The sequence below is a fragment of the Myxocyprinus asiaticus genome, chromosome 1 (assembly GCF_019703515.2).
Source record: "Myxocyprinus asiaticus isolate MX2 ecotype Aquarium Trade chromosome 1, UBuf_Myxa_2, whole genome shotgun sequence".
In the NCBI taxonomy this organism is placed as follows: domain Eukaryota; kingdom Metazoa; phylum Chordata; class Actinopteri; order Cypriniformes; family Catostomidae; genus Myxocyprinus; species Myxocyprinus asiaticus.
This window is the reverse complement of record NC_059344.1, coordinates 57,269,343-57,284,447: the sequence shown is the minus strand read 5'-3', so window position 1 is coordinate 57,284,447 and position 15,105 is coordinate 57,269,343. Positions and strand designations below refer to the sequence as shown.

Below are 15,105 nucleotides of genomic sequence, written 5' to 3'. Positions count from 1 at the left end.
TACCTTACAATTTTAATGCATTCTTTAAATAAAATTTAAATCATTCCTCCCATTAAATCAAATTCAAGTAATGTTTATTTGTTCAATTTGAAATGCTCATAATGAGTTTTAAGAATTTAGTTTGATAAACTGTATCTTTTCATTGAAATAACTCATCTTAAAAGAGTTAACAAGAACAGGTGATTTCACCTATTAAATGTCATTAGACTGATCTTGAATCATGTCACTCATAGTTCATTATTTTCCTCCAATTCCTTTTTTATAGCCTACTATTTAAAAAAAAAAACAAGTGTGTGTGTGTATATATATATATATATTCCCTTTTACTGCCGGGACAGAAAACAACACATTTCTATGAGTAGCCAATACTCAAAGTTATTTCACAAAATGTCCAGTAGAGGGCGTAACTACATTATTATTATTTTTTTTCAATTCTGAGTCTTTTAGCAGCTCCATAGACCAATACTTAGCAGAAAAAATACAGACAATAAATACATTTCACCAGATTTATATTTTTTCTCTTTGTATATAAATGATCATATGATATGATTATGATCAGATTTGATTTGCTTTATATCTGATATTATATGACAACGTGTAGCTTGTTGCACTGCTACGATCTTATTTTGTTAGTTTTTGGAGGTTTTCCCAGGCAATATTTATTTTTTAACCCTTGTGCGTCAATTTAAAAAAGTTACTCAGTGATTTAAAATGTGCAAGTGATGTGACACAGTGATGACAAAAATGTCCGCGTCAAAAAACTGCCATAATAATATTATATATTAATATTATTTTCTACTTTCAATTAGTTAACCAACATCAGTCCTGATTATAACTACCAAATATTCATTATTTTCCAGGAATTTAACCTTTTACATGCCAGATTGTTTACATAATGCCACTGTTATTTTTTACACACACACACACACACACACACACACACACACACACACGCATTTTTCAATACACACATACAAAACACACTCTGACATCCATACCAACACACCCACACAATTTTAGCTGCATCATTTACTCAATTGGCCTGCAGTGCTCTATAATACAGCAAACAGAAAATAGGAAAAAAGCATGTATTTGCTCCATAGGCTAAACATGAGAAAAATGGCGCCATCTGGTGGAAAATATTAAACATTAAAATTTTGAAGCCAGGGCTCAAGAATGAAAGCATAATATCAAAGAATTAATGATTTTATGCTTTAATGGCACTGGGATCAAATATTGCAATTTGAATGGGTTTCAATGGGGACATTTTTGTCCTTATTAAGGTCCTGAGTGTGACTATTTTGTGCACACAGTGTATTTATTATAGATGTATTATAGAAACTGAGGTTGAAATATCAACATTCCCCCAAAAATACACACCTTTGGCAAAATGTATGCCGTTGGCATTAACACAGCCAAAATGATCGAAAAAAACAAAAATGAAAAAGACAAAAATGTCCCGAAGGTCGCACAAGGGTTAAACTAATACGTCGAACACATTGCTACCAGTTTAAAAAGGGAACAACCATACAGCTTCAGATGTGTGAAAATTCTGTGACTACCAGACTGCCTGTTTTTAAAAACATTGCACGTTAAATACTGTGAGAGAAACTCATATTGAGTAGTAACATGACTGTGGATGGGATCAAACTCAAAGCGGCGTGGATAGAATTCGTGACAACTATTTCAACCAATCAACGTCTAGACAGGAACCTTCTGCACAAGCCACGAACCAATCAGCTGAGAGAGAGGCGGAGCTTCGACGTGCTCTTCTTGTGTACGGAGACCGCTCGCGAGGTGAACGGAAGTGCAGAAGTGCCATTGGTTTTATTTTGATTCATACGAGCGTTGATCTCTTCGGATAAAATTACGTAACCCTCAACGTCAGCGTAGAGGGGTTTAACTCGAGTGTACGCAACTCCTCGGGAGCATTTGACGGTACATCTGGAGCTGTGGAGGCTGTTTTTTTCACCATATTGGCCGGAGCAGCGTGGGTTAAGGTGGGCCTTGCCCGGATATCTGTCTGACAAGCGAACCAAAACCGATCCGGTACCCACATCAAATTAACCAGCTGTGTTGCTGGCAGGGTTTAACTCATCTAGAGACTACAATCGGAGACTGTTTGGACTATAACACACACTAGCCAAATGGGTAAGTAGGGCAAAACGTTGTTTTGTAGATATCAGATGAAGATGCTGAACTCCTCGCGACCACAGAGTATGCATCTGTTCTGCAACATTTCTTAATGCAATACAGTGCATATAATAAAAGCACTCTAATAAATGTGCTCAGAGTAGATGCTGGGTTTTCTCCAGGGGTCTGTGTTGCTGCTGTGGCAGGAGGAGGCTGAACTCCCTGGCTGTGTCTTAAAACCTAGTATGCTGCCTACCTAGTAAACAGCATTTTTGGGTATCATAGGCTCGTTGGTACTTTGCTCAGATGAGTGCTTCCTTTTGAGCTGATTGAGCTTACTCGAAACGCGCCTATAATTCCCAGAAATGCTGCCTGGGTTGCCAGCTTACTAGGTTTTGAGACACAGCCACAGAGCGCCTATGTTCAAGGCATCACATTATGTGCTTTGGACACAGTATGGACTCCTTTAGTGAGCCCATCCTTCAGGGAGGTTGTGATGTAACGTTGTCATGGACTATTCACAAATGCACAGCAGTCTCCTGCTGATTGGTACAACATGCTTTGATTATTTTGCATGCTTCATTTTATTTATTTATTTTGCAATTTTGTTCTAATTAGCTATATTCATTTATTCATCTTTGGTGATGATGATCTCCATAGCTGCCAGCATTGAACTGTTGAAAATAGTGTTAATAAAATCTCAGTTGAATCTGTTTAGATTGGTTTGCATGTGCTGTGGGGAAATTAATAAGGTTGGTTATGGCACAGTTAATATTTCTTAGACATCCCTACTGCATTAGGATCCCAGCTGTATTACTGTACAGTAATACTTGACACCAATATGCTGCATGTGTACTAGACTGCCTTGCTGTGCTGGTCACTGCATATTAGGTGAACTGAATGTATATGTCAAAGTGATTAAAGTGACTACGAAAACTGTGGAACATGGATTACTAGTGTGGTGAGTGTGCAGAAAGGAGGTCACATAAGTAGACATGCTGAATCTTTAGATCGAGGGATGGGCTGCTGTGTGTCTCAAGTCAAAATCATTTTTATTTGTATTGTGCTTTTCACAAAACACATTGTTTCAAAGCAGCTTCACTGAAAATTGTGCTATAAAAAGCTGTAATGTCTTGTGCGGTTTAAACAAATAACGTAATTGAAAATCATGCCTTAGAATCAGACAAATAATTGACCCAAAAATAAACATTTACATTTACTGACCCTCACGCCATCCCAGATGTGTATGACTGTCTTTCTTCAGCAGAAAACATACAGAGATTTTTAGAAGCATATCTCAGCTCTGTAGGTCCTTACAATGCAAGTGAATGGTGATCAGACCTTTGTAGCTCCAAAAAGCACATAAAGGAACATAAAAGTAATCCACAGTAGACTAAAATGTTTAAATCCATATCTTCAGAAGTGATATGATAGGTGTGGGTGAGAAACAGAACAATATTGAATTATTTTTTACTCAATCTCCACTTTCATTTTCACTTTCACATCTGAAAGTGAAAGTGGAGATTTAGAGTAAAAAAAGGACTTAAACATTGTTCTATTTCTCACCCACACCTATAATATTGCTTCTGAAGATATGGATTTAAACACTGGAGTCATATGGATTACTTTTAGTTATTTTTTTTATTTTTTTATACCGTTATGGGATTTTTGGTGCTACTCTCTCCTGGTCTGATCACCATTCACTTGCATTGTATGGACCTACAGAGCTGAGATATTTTTCAGAAAGTCATACACATCTGGGATGGCATGAGGGTGAGTAAATGGGTGAAAACATTTTTTGGGTGAACTGTCCCTTTAGTTTTGTATCCATGATTTTTATTGTGCTCAGTTTGATGATGATAACATACCAAAATCTCCAGTGTTTTATGCATGGATTCTGTAACTCTAATTACAATTTCTTTCTTTATGTTCTAATATATTCCATTACACCATATTACTCTAAATATATCCTTATATTAAATGGGCACCCCGCACTTTTTAATGCATGATGTTCATTTAGTATTAATTCATTATTCATGTGCCCAATTTAAAGATAATGACATTATATCCTCCATAGTGTTTTATGTCTGAACCCTAATTGCAGTTTCTTCCATTATATTAAAATATCTTTTAGGACACATGAAAGCTTCTGTCTGAAGTAGTAATTTCAGCCTTTGTCTTGGAAATTTGTGCTTTTAGCTACAGTGCATTTGTTTTTTTCTGTTCTTGTTTTTCGATAAACTAAATTTGAAGTAGATGGGTGATTTATTTGATGGTGATCCAAATCATTGTCTCTGTTGACCTTTATCTCAAGATGATTTAATGGGGTCTGTTAATGGGCCCTCCACCATAGCTTTACTGCTTTAATCATCTCTGAAGTGACAAGTGGTTTCCAGAATCACCATTCACTTATTTTTGCCCTTATGACATTCGCTGATCCCTTTAAAGAGCTTAAACCATGACATGATAGTATAATAGTTATAAGACATAATCAAATGAATACATTTAATGATTGGTACTCCTTGAGGTGCTATACCTTATAATAGACTGAATATCTTTCTCAACAGTTCAGTGTTTATTTGTGAATTAGTAAATGATTTAAAGGTTAAAGCTGTGTATTATTTCTCTTTCATCAGCAGATAACCTAAGCGAGGCCCTGAAGACACTGAAGCTCTCATCGGCAGACAGCGCTTCAGATAGTGTCGAGGGCTGCTTGGACTGCCTGCTCAAAGCTTTGGCCCACAATAGTAAGCCTGCGTACCTTTTGTACTGCTATTAATTTTTGTGTATTGTACTCCTCATGTATGTCCTTAGTTACCTAGACAACAGCTGAAATGAAGGATGATTGAGAAGCAAAGGGAAGGACTCTTAGTTACCTTGACTTAAGGGCCTCACAGCCCTCTTATGTCTTAAATCATATTTTCGGAGTTATCCAAGGATAGAATAAAATCCATTTAGTGTATAAGGACCTTGCAGTTTCTTGTATTTCTGCTGTGTCACGATGCTGCTACTAATGTACTGATTGAATAGAAAAGGATCAGTTCAAATGCATTGGAAAAGATTAAAGGGATATTTCACCCAAAAATACAAATCCTGTCATCATTTATTCATCCATTTAATCATGTAGTTCCAAACCTGTATCACTTTCTTTCTTCTGTGGAACATAAAAGGAGATGTAAGGCAGTATGGAAAGAAAGTCTTACGGGATGGGTTTGGAACAACATGAGTGTGAGTTAATGAACTTATTTTTTTGTTGTTGAGTGGACTAGTATATAATTACGTTTTATGTTCCTATTTATGACTGTCAAAGAATTTCTGCCCACTGCAGGGAGAGTAAAGACCAACAGTTGGAGGCAAAAATTATTTGCAAGATAAGAGATGTTGTAGAACCCAAAATGCAAATAATGTGTTTTATTTAGGTCCAAATCAGTGGTCCTTAAGTGACTGTGCATTCTGTATTAAAATTGAATGTACTAAACACTAAAACCTGTACAAAAACAAAATAAATAATAATTTTTTTTTTTTTTTTTGGAAGAAAGAAGAGATAAATCGTGGTCTAAGAATTGTATAAATTACATATAATGTGTTTTTTTAAAATTTTTAAATTTTTTTTATTTGTATGTATGTTATTGTAATTTGCTGCCGGATCTTATTTATTTTTCTTATTGTAATTTTTTTGTGATATATATTTTTTGGTGTGTGTGCAATGTGATCTAATAAAAATAATAATAAACTTTATTTTTATACAGTGACTTTAAAGGTTGCTTCTTAAGGCGCTTTACATAGGAAAAATGCAAGTTATAAAAAGGATGAAGAATAGAATAAAATGTATGTTTTATTTAAACTAAATAGCAGGATACATATCATAAATAAAGGTTCCTCACTCTCTTTGCAGATGTTAAGGCTAGTGGGAAGATCCAGGAGATGGGTGTTCTTCCAATGATGCCTGCTCTGTTGTCTGCACAGAACTCATGTACAGCAAAAGTAGCAAACGTCATTGCAGAGGTGGCCAAAAATGGTAGGTACTCCTTTCTATCCTCTCAGATTTTACTACCTTTAATGCTATTTCCATCATAATCTTATGCCACTGTAAGTTCAAAAAGTAACGTAGCCTTGCATTTTGCCTCTTCTACGTGTTGCAACTATAATCAATAGTATTAAGAAAAATGATGGCTTGGGTAACAAAAATAACTGGTACGCTTTGATAATCAGTGTCCTCTTGAGTTCAGAAATGTAATGCTCAGCCAAGGCTTTGCTAGTCTATAATCTCTTTCCACATGAAGCTGTTTGTTTGCCTCTGCTCATATCAGTGACGCTGCAGTTGGAGCTGTGGCCATTCATGCGTGTCATTATTACTGCTGTTGACAGCGTGAGGGAAGTGATATGCCTCGTATGCGTGCTATAAGATCAGTGAAGCAGAGGTAGTCAATCTCAACACAGGTCTCACACAAACAGATTAAAATTGAGTTGACTCATAAACGCACTGCACTGAATGCAATACTGCGATTTGTAATACTATATATGAGAAAGTAAATATCTTTATCTGTATGAAATGTGTCAATACTTTGGATTTACTTTTAAGGGATAGTTCACTCAAAAACAAAAACGTCATAATTTATTCACCCTCATGTCGTTCCAAACCAAACTTCACATTTTGAAGAATGCACTTGTTTTCCGTACAAAGTTTGCTTTCCACTTTTTTTTTTTTTTTTTTTTTTTTTTTTAAGCAATGACAGATTTCTTTTTTTAATTCTTAATCTTTACAAATATTTGTTATTCCTTTGATTTAATTCAATGTTATTAATTATTTACCAGGCCTTGGTGTGTTATCTTCAAAGAGAATAATCCTGGGAGAAAAAAACAGCAATTGCTTTCCCCAAACTCTTTCTTCTAAGACACTGATTCAACAGTACATCCCCATTTGTAATTACAGCTGTAGCATATCAGTCTACTATTCTGCCGAATCAGTGTGCTACAGTACCTCACCTAAAGCTTTTAGCCTAATTATACAAGTGTTCTTCAAACTGTACTTCAGAAAGAAAGAACCAAAGATTGAAAGTGTATGGAGAGTGCCCGAGATAAAAAGGTTAAAATAATGAATGGGCTTTTAGCAGTTTGCTAGGTAGCTAATGACAGTGTCCTGCTGGTGTGCCAGACCTCTGTTGGCACTCAGCTATCAGCATTCCTCTGGGAACATCTGTGTTTCCTCCAGTTAAAGCCACAGCACTCTGTATTTGAGAAGATACATTTAAGGCATTTAAATTCAATAGATGGTACAGTGTGATTTACATGGCTTTACTAAAAAAAGTACTAAGCTGGTAGCATGTTACAGTGATCAGATGGCATGGTACTTTGATATATACCATGGTTAATGATTACTGCATGCATATACTATGGTACAGTAATATTACAGTGGTACATGATCAGAAACGTGTACGCTGAAATCATGAAACAAGACCACATATTTGTTCCAGACTTATAATTTAAACCCCAAATACATGTACACAAATGTAAGAAAACCAAAGAGTGTTAGTTTGTGCCCTGCTCTTCCCTATTACTGTGGTACCATGCCCTCAAAACCATCTCTATTTAGAACATCCTCAAAGAATACTTATGGATTTCAAATGGAATTTCTGTCATAATCTGGAGTCAGTCCTAAATACCTTAATGGGATCAGTTACTGGATAAACAGAAATTCTTTTTTTCTTTTCTTTTTTTCCCAAATTTGTAATTTGTCCAGTAAGATGTTTCTTAGTTGACTTCATTATGATATTTACGATTGTTCATTCCAATTTATGATTAAAATTCCATTAGCGATCCATGTATTAATTAACATGAACTAACAATGAACAGTACTTTGACCTAATCTAGAAATCCTGGCTATTGTTTTACTGTATGCTAATACATATTTACAAAAGTTCGTATATGTGAACACTAGTTAATCTATTATGAAATAACATGAACTAACAATGATCCTCTGTTATTACTCTGATAATACTCTGTTTATAAATTAACATTAACCAAGAGTAATAAATGTTGAAAAAAATAAAAAATAAATGTTGTTTATTGTTAGTTCATGATACCTAATGCATTTTTTTTTTTTTTATGTATACCACCATAATGCCATAGTATTTTTAAAGTAACTTGGGATACTAGGGATGGTATTACCATGGTGGTGGTTCTTTTTTTTTTTTTTTTTTTTTAACTTTATGCCCTTTTCTCCCCAATTTGGCATGCCCAATTCCCACTACTTACTAGGTCCTCATGGTGGCGCGGTTACTGACCTCAATCCGGTTGGCAGAGGACAAGTCTCAGTTGCCTCCACTTTTGAGATCGTCAGTCTGCACATCTTATCAGGTGGCTCGCTGTGCATGACAATGTGGAGACTCGCAGCATGTGGAGGCTCATGCTATTCTCCGCGATCCACGCACAACTTACCACGCGCCCCATTGAGAGCGAGAACCACTAATCGTGACCATGAGGAGGTTACCCCATGTGACTCTACCCTCCCTAGCAACCGGGCCATTTTGGTTGCTTGGGAGGCCTGGCTGGAGTCACTCAGCACGCCCTGGATTCGAACACGCGACTCCAGGGGTGGTAGTCAGCGTCAATACTCGCTGAGCTTCCCAGGCCCCACCATGGTTCTTCTTATTGTGTTATTATGAACATGTATAAAGTGCATTTAACCAGTAGGCATAGTGGAACTAAACTGTAGTAACAACAACAGTGTTTATTGTACAAAAGAAAAGGATTAAAGGCTAGCTTTAAAAATATTAAAGCAATATATCACCCAAAAATGAAGATTTATGTCATTTACTCAGCATGGTGCTGTTCCAAACCCATATGACTTTCCTCCATGTAACACAAAAGGAGATACTAGGTAGGATGTTCGCCTCAGTCACCATTCACTTTCATTGCATCTTATTTCTATATAATAAAGGTGAATAGTGATTGAAGCTAACATTGTGTTCAACGGAAGAAAGTAAGTCATGCTGGTAAGAAGCAACATGAGGGTGTGTAAACGATGAAATCAATTTTCATTTTTGTGTGAACTGTCCCTTTAAGTATTGCTTCTGTAATGCTTATTGATGACATTCATGGTGATTCTTTGCAGAATTCATGAGGAGCCCATGTGTAGAAGCAGGACTCATTCCTCCACTGGTTCAGCTGCTTAACTGTAAAGACCAGGAGATACTGCTGCAGACAGGACGAGCCCTAGGCAACATCTGCTACGACAGCCGTAAGTGCCAATTATCACTCCCTCAGCCATTCCACACCCTGGTCCATCTACAAGAAGATATTTTAGAATCTCTTGGGTGAAGCTGTATGTTGGTGAACTGTGGGTACAGTTGTCTCAACGAGTGACATGAGGCAGGCATTACAGCTTTTTCTATTGATAGCTGAGATACAGGCTGGTTTTTAAAAGCTCAGCAAAATTCTTTCAGCTCCCATTTTACACGTTTGTTTCTTATATGGATATAAAGGTGCTTGAACAACTCTTTAGCTGCAACCTGTGTTGGTGCAATGGCACCATATACTAAATGATTAACTAACAGTGAATTGAAACGGTGCCTTTATGTTAACTTGCCGCTATCGTGGTTTCATGTTCCAAGTTCACGTGGCTCGTTGCCGAATTTTGTCTAAAGTTTCTGTATAAAAGCTGTATTAAAATACGTTTGATATACGTTGAAGTTACTCTGTGGCTTTTGTTTTGTGTAAAATAATTGCTGCATCAGAGCAACTTTAGATATTGTCAAGAAACACACACATCTTTTTTTCTATGGCATGAGAGTGACCAAGTTTTGTGATAAATTGTATCCTGCGATTGGCAGAGAACGTAGGTTGGTTGTTTTCTTGTTCTCATGATGTTTTAAACATCATGTTTAAGGTTTTTGTCCTTGGTGGTTAAACTTATCTGAAGGTTCTCACATATGTGTTTGCACATTGTCAGTACACCCTTTACTTTTTGGTATAAATGGCGCGGCAGATGCGTGCTCCGTGCCGTTTTTGCAGCTTTGCACACCGCATGGCTACATCTGTAATGTTTTGTCCTGTATATGTTTTTCGTTATCTAGAATTAAAGGGATAGTTCACCCAAAAATAAAAATTCTCTCATCATTTACTCACCCTCATGACATCCCAGATGTGTATGACTTTCTTTCTTCTGTTGAACACAAACCCAGCATGGCTATCAGTAAATAAGACTATTTTATGTTTATTCATTATAATACGGCATTTATTAATAAATTATTTATAGGATTATACAAAATCATCATTAAATCCCAGCTGTGTAGCAAGTGTAAGAGTAGTTGATGAGAATAACCGGGAAGCTGACACTTCTCTTTAACTCATAATTCACAAAGGAGAAAATAAAATATTATGTACATGATGTATTATGTTAAGCCATCGCACCACTGATCTATACTAAAACCAAATCTGAATTTCAAACCGCAAATATCGTGACCATGTTAAAGTTGCGCTCGAGAGAGAGACACTGACTAAGGCTTCATGGGAAAGAACCAGTGTTAGGGTTTAGGGTTCAAAATATTTTGCAGTATTTAAGTATAAAATATTTAATTCCCAAAACCGATTTAAAATATTTCGCAATATTTTGCTAGTTAAAAACATAAATTACATTTATGACATAATTTGGGCACAAATTGTAAGTAGGCTTTTTAATCTAAGTATGCTATCAGTTATGATATCGACTCTATAATAACTGAATAAAACAATTTTTTCACGAGAAATAATTTAATCTCACATTGTGTCATCAATGGGTTTATTTTTTGCCACAGTGACAGCATGATGCACAGCGCGAATCATATCAATACCTGCCTTTCATCCGTATTAATTTGCTCACACAGTTTCCATTTCTGAAATGACATTCAGGATTTATAAATCACTTTGATCGCAATAATTGCGAACTGAAAGACGCAATCCTTAGAAGACTATGCTAGCAGATCAGCTCGGATCTTTTTTGCGCATGCTATCAAGTTTGCACGTTTGCACATCAGGGCCTGAGAGTACAAGTCAATATTTACCAGTTAAATGAAAAATGGCCTTTTATTGTTAACAAAATGCATTGAAAATGTTTCAGAGAACCTTGCTATATTATGTAATAAAGGAAGATAACACTGTATATTTTCATTTAATGTATATTATTAATATTATAATATTATTGTTATTATTTATGTATATTTTTGCATACTTATTTAAAATGACTGATTCACATGGCAGAGAAAATACCTGTATGTGGAACTCTTGTTCCACCTGTAGATGTAACAGGTGTTTAAACATTTTTCTTCACCCTGTAGCTGAGTAGTTCTGGTAGCATTTTACACAAAGCGACTTTGCTGTTTCAGCCATTTTTTGTCAAAGGTGATGTATTGTGAGGGATCGCTATGATATGAAACGCAGAAAACTACATCGCTCCAACAACACGTGCTTGCAATATTGATAGCTTTGTTGATTATAAACAGGAGCGATAGTTTTATCGCATCGCTCGCTTACAAAGGCGTGGTACAGCGGCATTCGCATGTCGAAATAACAGGTTAGATCTGTAACATCTTGAGTTCAGTAAATATGTGCTTCCTCACCGCGTGCACTCCCACTAAACTCAACAAGCGTTCAATGAGCTACTGAAAGCTGCAAGAGAGAGAGAGGGATGTGGTAAAGCTGATTTTTTTGCGTAGATTCTGGAATTACAGTTTGATACGAAGACAAGATTATTGATTTGATTTGTTCATCTGCATGGATTTGTTTACCAATTCTCAGCTACGTTAAAGTGAATAAAAGTTTGCATGAATTCCTTCCGTTATGAACGTGGAACATGCTGGAATGATTAAATTTGTGCGCAATACTCGCAATCCCGAATTTCAGGCCCTGGCTTCAAAGTTCTGGTTACCATTCACTTGCATTGAATGGACCTACAGAGCTGAGGTATTCGTCTTAAAAGCTTTGTTTGTGTTCTGCAGAAGAAAGTCATACTTGGCATGAGGGTGAGTAAATGAAGGTGAACTAGTCCTTTAATAACTTAAAATGATGAATTTTTGTTGATCAGTATAGAATCGTTTGATGCATCTGTTAATTGATTTCTTGTTATTCAATGAACAATACTTTTACAGCATTGATTAATCTTGGTCAAAGTTAATTGCTACACAAAAATATTTAACCTTAAAAATGGTATAAGTTTACAGTAGTTAATGCATTGTGAACTAACTAACATGACCTAACAATGAACAATAGCATATTTATACATATGTATACTGTAAATTAACATAAGCCAAGATTAATAAATGCCAAGATTGATAAATAATAAAATAAATAGTTAATAAAATAAACTAATGTTAACGTATAGCGCGTTAACTAATGTTAACATATAGATTACGTTAACGCTCTATACGTTAATAAAATAAACTAATGTTAACGTATAGACACTCCCCCGGAAGTGTCTGTGTGGCTGTAGATCTTGGCCGCTTCCAGGATCTCAGCTGAGTGAAGTGCTTTTGACTGATAAAAGGAAGATGAAGATGCAGCGATTTTCCTCCTGGCTCTGAAAGTCCACGGATAAGGCACTGATAGGGCTAAAACTCACATACCGTTATTGACTCCAAATCAATCAATCACATCACTTTATTGTCAGGACACCAAGTGAAATGGGTAGTGTAATTTTGCTTTGCAGTTCCACCAACATTGGAATCATGTAGTGACAAGCCCAGTATACACGTAATACACAGTATCCACACTTAAATAAATCAAGGATATATTTAAGCAAAAAGGTACGAGATGCTGTGCTATATTGTGAATATAGTCTCAGCAAAAGTATGTTATTAGGCGTAACGCACAGCAGACTGCCTGCAACCCCTTCAGTCATGACATCATTTACTCACCCTCATGCCATCCCAGATGTGTATGACTTTCTTTCTTCTGCAGAACACAAATTAAGATTTATAGAAGTATATTTCAGCTCTGTAGGTCCATACAACGCAAGTGAATGGGTGCCAAAATTTTGAAGGACCAAAATCCACATAAAGGCATCATAAAAGTAATCCATATGACTCCAGTGGTTAAATCCATGTGTTAAGACATGATATTATAGGAGTGGGTGAGAAACAAATCAATATTTAAGCCATTTTTTAATCATAAATTCTACTCTCTGCCCAGTAGGGGACGATATGCACAAAGAATGCGAATCACCAAAAAGAGAGAGTGAAGGAAAAAGGACTTAAATATTGATTTGCTTCTCACTCTCACCTATCATATCATTTCAGAAGATATGGATTTAAACACCAGAGTCATCTGGAGTACTTTTATGTTGTCCTTATGTGGATTTTGGAGCTTCAAAATGTTGGCACCCATTCACTTGCATTGTATAGACCCACAGAGCTGAGATATTTGTTTCTAAAAATCTTTGTGTTCATCAGATGAAAGAAAGTCATACACATCTGGGATGGCATGAGGGCGAGTAAATGATGAGAGAATCTTCATTTTTAGGTGAACTAACCCTTTAAGAATCAAGGACTGAAACTATTTGGTATTGCAAATTCTCTAATTAGAAATAAATATGAGTTACTAGCACTTCAACAATAAATAATCTACTGTTAAATTTCCAAATATGCAGTATGATTAGATTATTTGTGTGGCTATTAACAAAAAGACTAATTATCCTGGATTTAAAGAGCCAAACATGTCTCTGGCAAATGCACACAGATGGGCTTTATGATGAAGCTGACTGACAGGGCAGCTGAACTTGTTCGCAGCTGGGACTGACCCTTTCACAGAGATGACACATGTCATCACAATCCTGCATTTCACCGAAATTGACTCACAAACCCAAGTGGTATTTTTTTCTTTTTTTCCCCCACTGGACAGCATCCCTAACAAATAAGTTGATTCAGGAATTTGTTACTATGTATGCAGGTGTCTTTACTCACTGAATTCTGTTATATTAAATTGTCTTGTTCCGTTTAAAGCAGCACAGCAACCATAGAGCCATACTCTTAAAGCAATCTCTGTTTTACTTTCTTTCTTACTTTCTTTTGTCAGCTCTGTTTGTGTGGTAGTGGGAAGTTGTCCTAGACTTTGCGTGGGCTGCGCCAGTGTAAACAGACCTGAAACATTGTTCATATCAACGGAGCTGACTCATATCTGACACACAAATACTGTCATCTTGCTGGAAAATGTAACTATACACTAAAATAGAGAGAACGGAAAGATAGAATTAGTTTTTCAAGTTAGGCAGTTGTTTTTGACTGTAAAGTATATGTCTAAAAATTGTGTTAAGATACTGTTTATAGGGAATTGCAAATGCTTGAAAAATTAATAATTAATCATTTTCAAAGTAATGTAATCAAATCCTGAGCCAAACGCACTGTGATTTGTGTAATGTTATTAGTTGGACAAGAGTAATGAACGTTTATGCAGATGTGCATTGATTTAGTAGAAAGTAGCACATAAGAGAGCAGGGTAAGATGAGCCAATTTGTATTTGTCCTTTTAAGATAGGAGGAATAAAACAAATAGGGATGGAAACCTTTAGGTACCTAAAAATTTATTTCAGATTTCAATACAGGGAGTCACAATGCAATAAAAAAATGATTCTCCATGAATCATTAATGCATCTCAAGTTCAGCAGCAGTGCATAGGTGCAAATCTTTTCCAAGTGGGCCTGTATCACGGCGAAATCGTCAGGATTTGTACGACTTTTCTAAATTTGGCTAATTCGTATGATATCGTGCGACTGCACTCGTTTGAATTCTTATGACTTTTAGTACAGCCAATGACGTCGCTGGACATCATTTCCATCTAATATGTGACAATTACTTGCTTCTGTCACACACAACAGCTTCCTATCATGTTTACACACTCTACTGATTGGTTAAGTTTAGATAAGGGGTTTGTGTAAGGGCATAATATTAATAAGTATGTCCTTAATGCCTTTTGCGTCCTACGAGTTTATGCGAACAACATCGTG

The 15,105-nt window shown here is 36.1% G+C and overlaps 1 protein-coding gene across 3 annotated transcripts in view; it reads left to right on the top strand.

Moving 5' to 3' along the window:
- The first annotated feature begins 1,770 nt into the window (after positions 1 to 1,770).
- rap1gds1 (RAP1, GTP-GDP dissociation stimulator 1) overlaps positions 1,771 to 15,105 on the top strand; it is a 47,119-nt gene continuing 33,784 nt past the window's right edge. For 2 of the 3 annotated variants that reach the window (XM_051721937.1, XM_051720372.1), the window contains exons 1-4: positions 1,771 to 2,151; positions 4,770 to 4,880; positions 6,029 to 6,151; positions 9,248 to 9,373. In XM_051721937.1, the coding sequence (XP_051577897.1) occupies positions 2,148 to 2,151; positions 4,770 to 4,880; positions 6,029 to 6,151; positions 9,248 to 9,373 (364 nt within the window). In that variant the 5' untranslated portion in view covers positions 1,771 to 2,147. The remainder of the gene's footprint in view (positions 2,152 to 4,769; positions 4,881 to 6,028; positions 6,152 to 9,247; positions 9,374 to 15,105) is intronic. The other variant, XM_051721185.1, reaches the window with a different exon arrangement.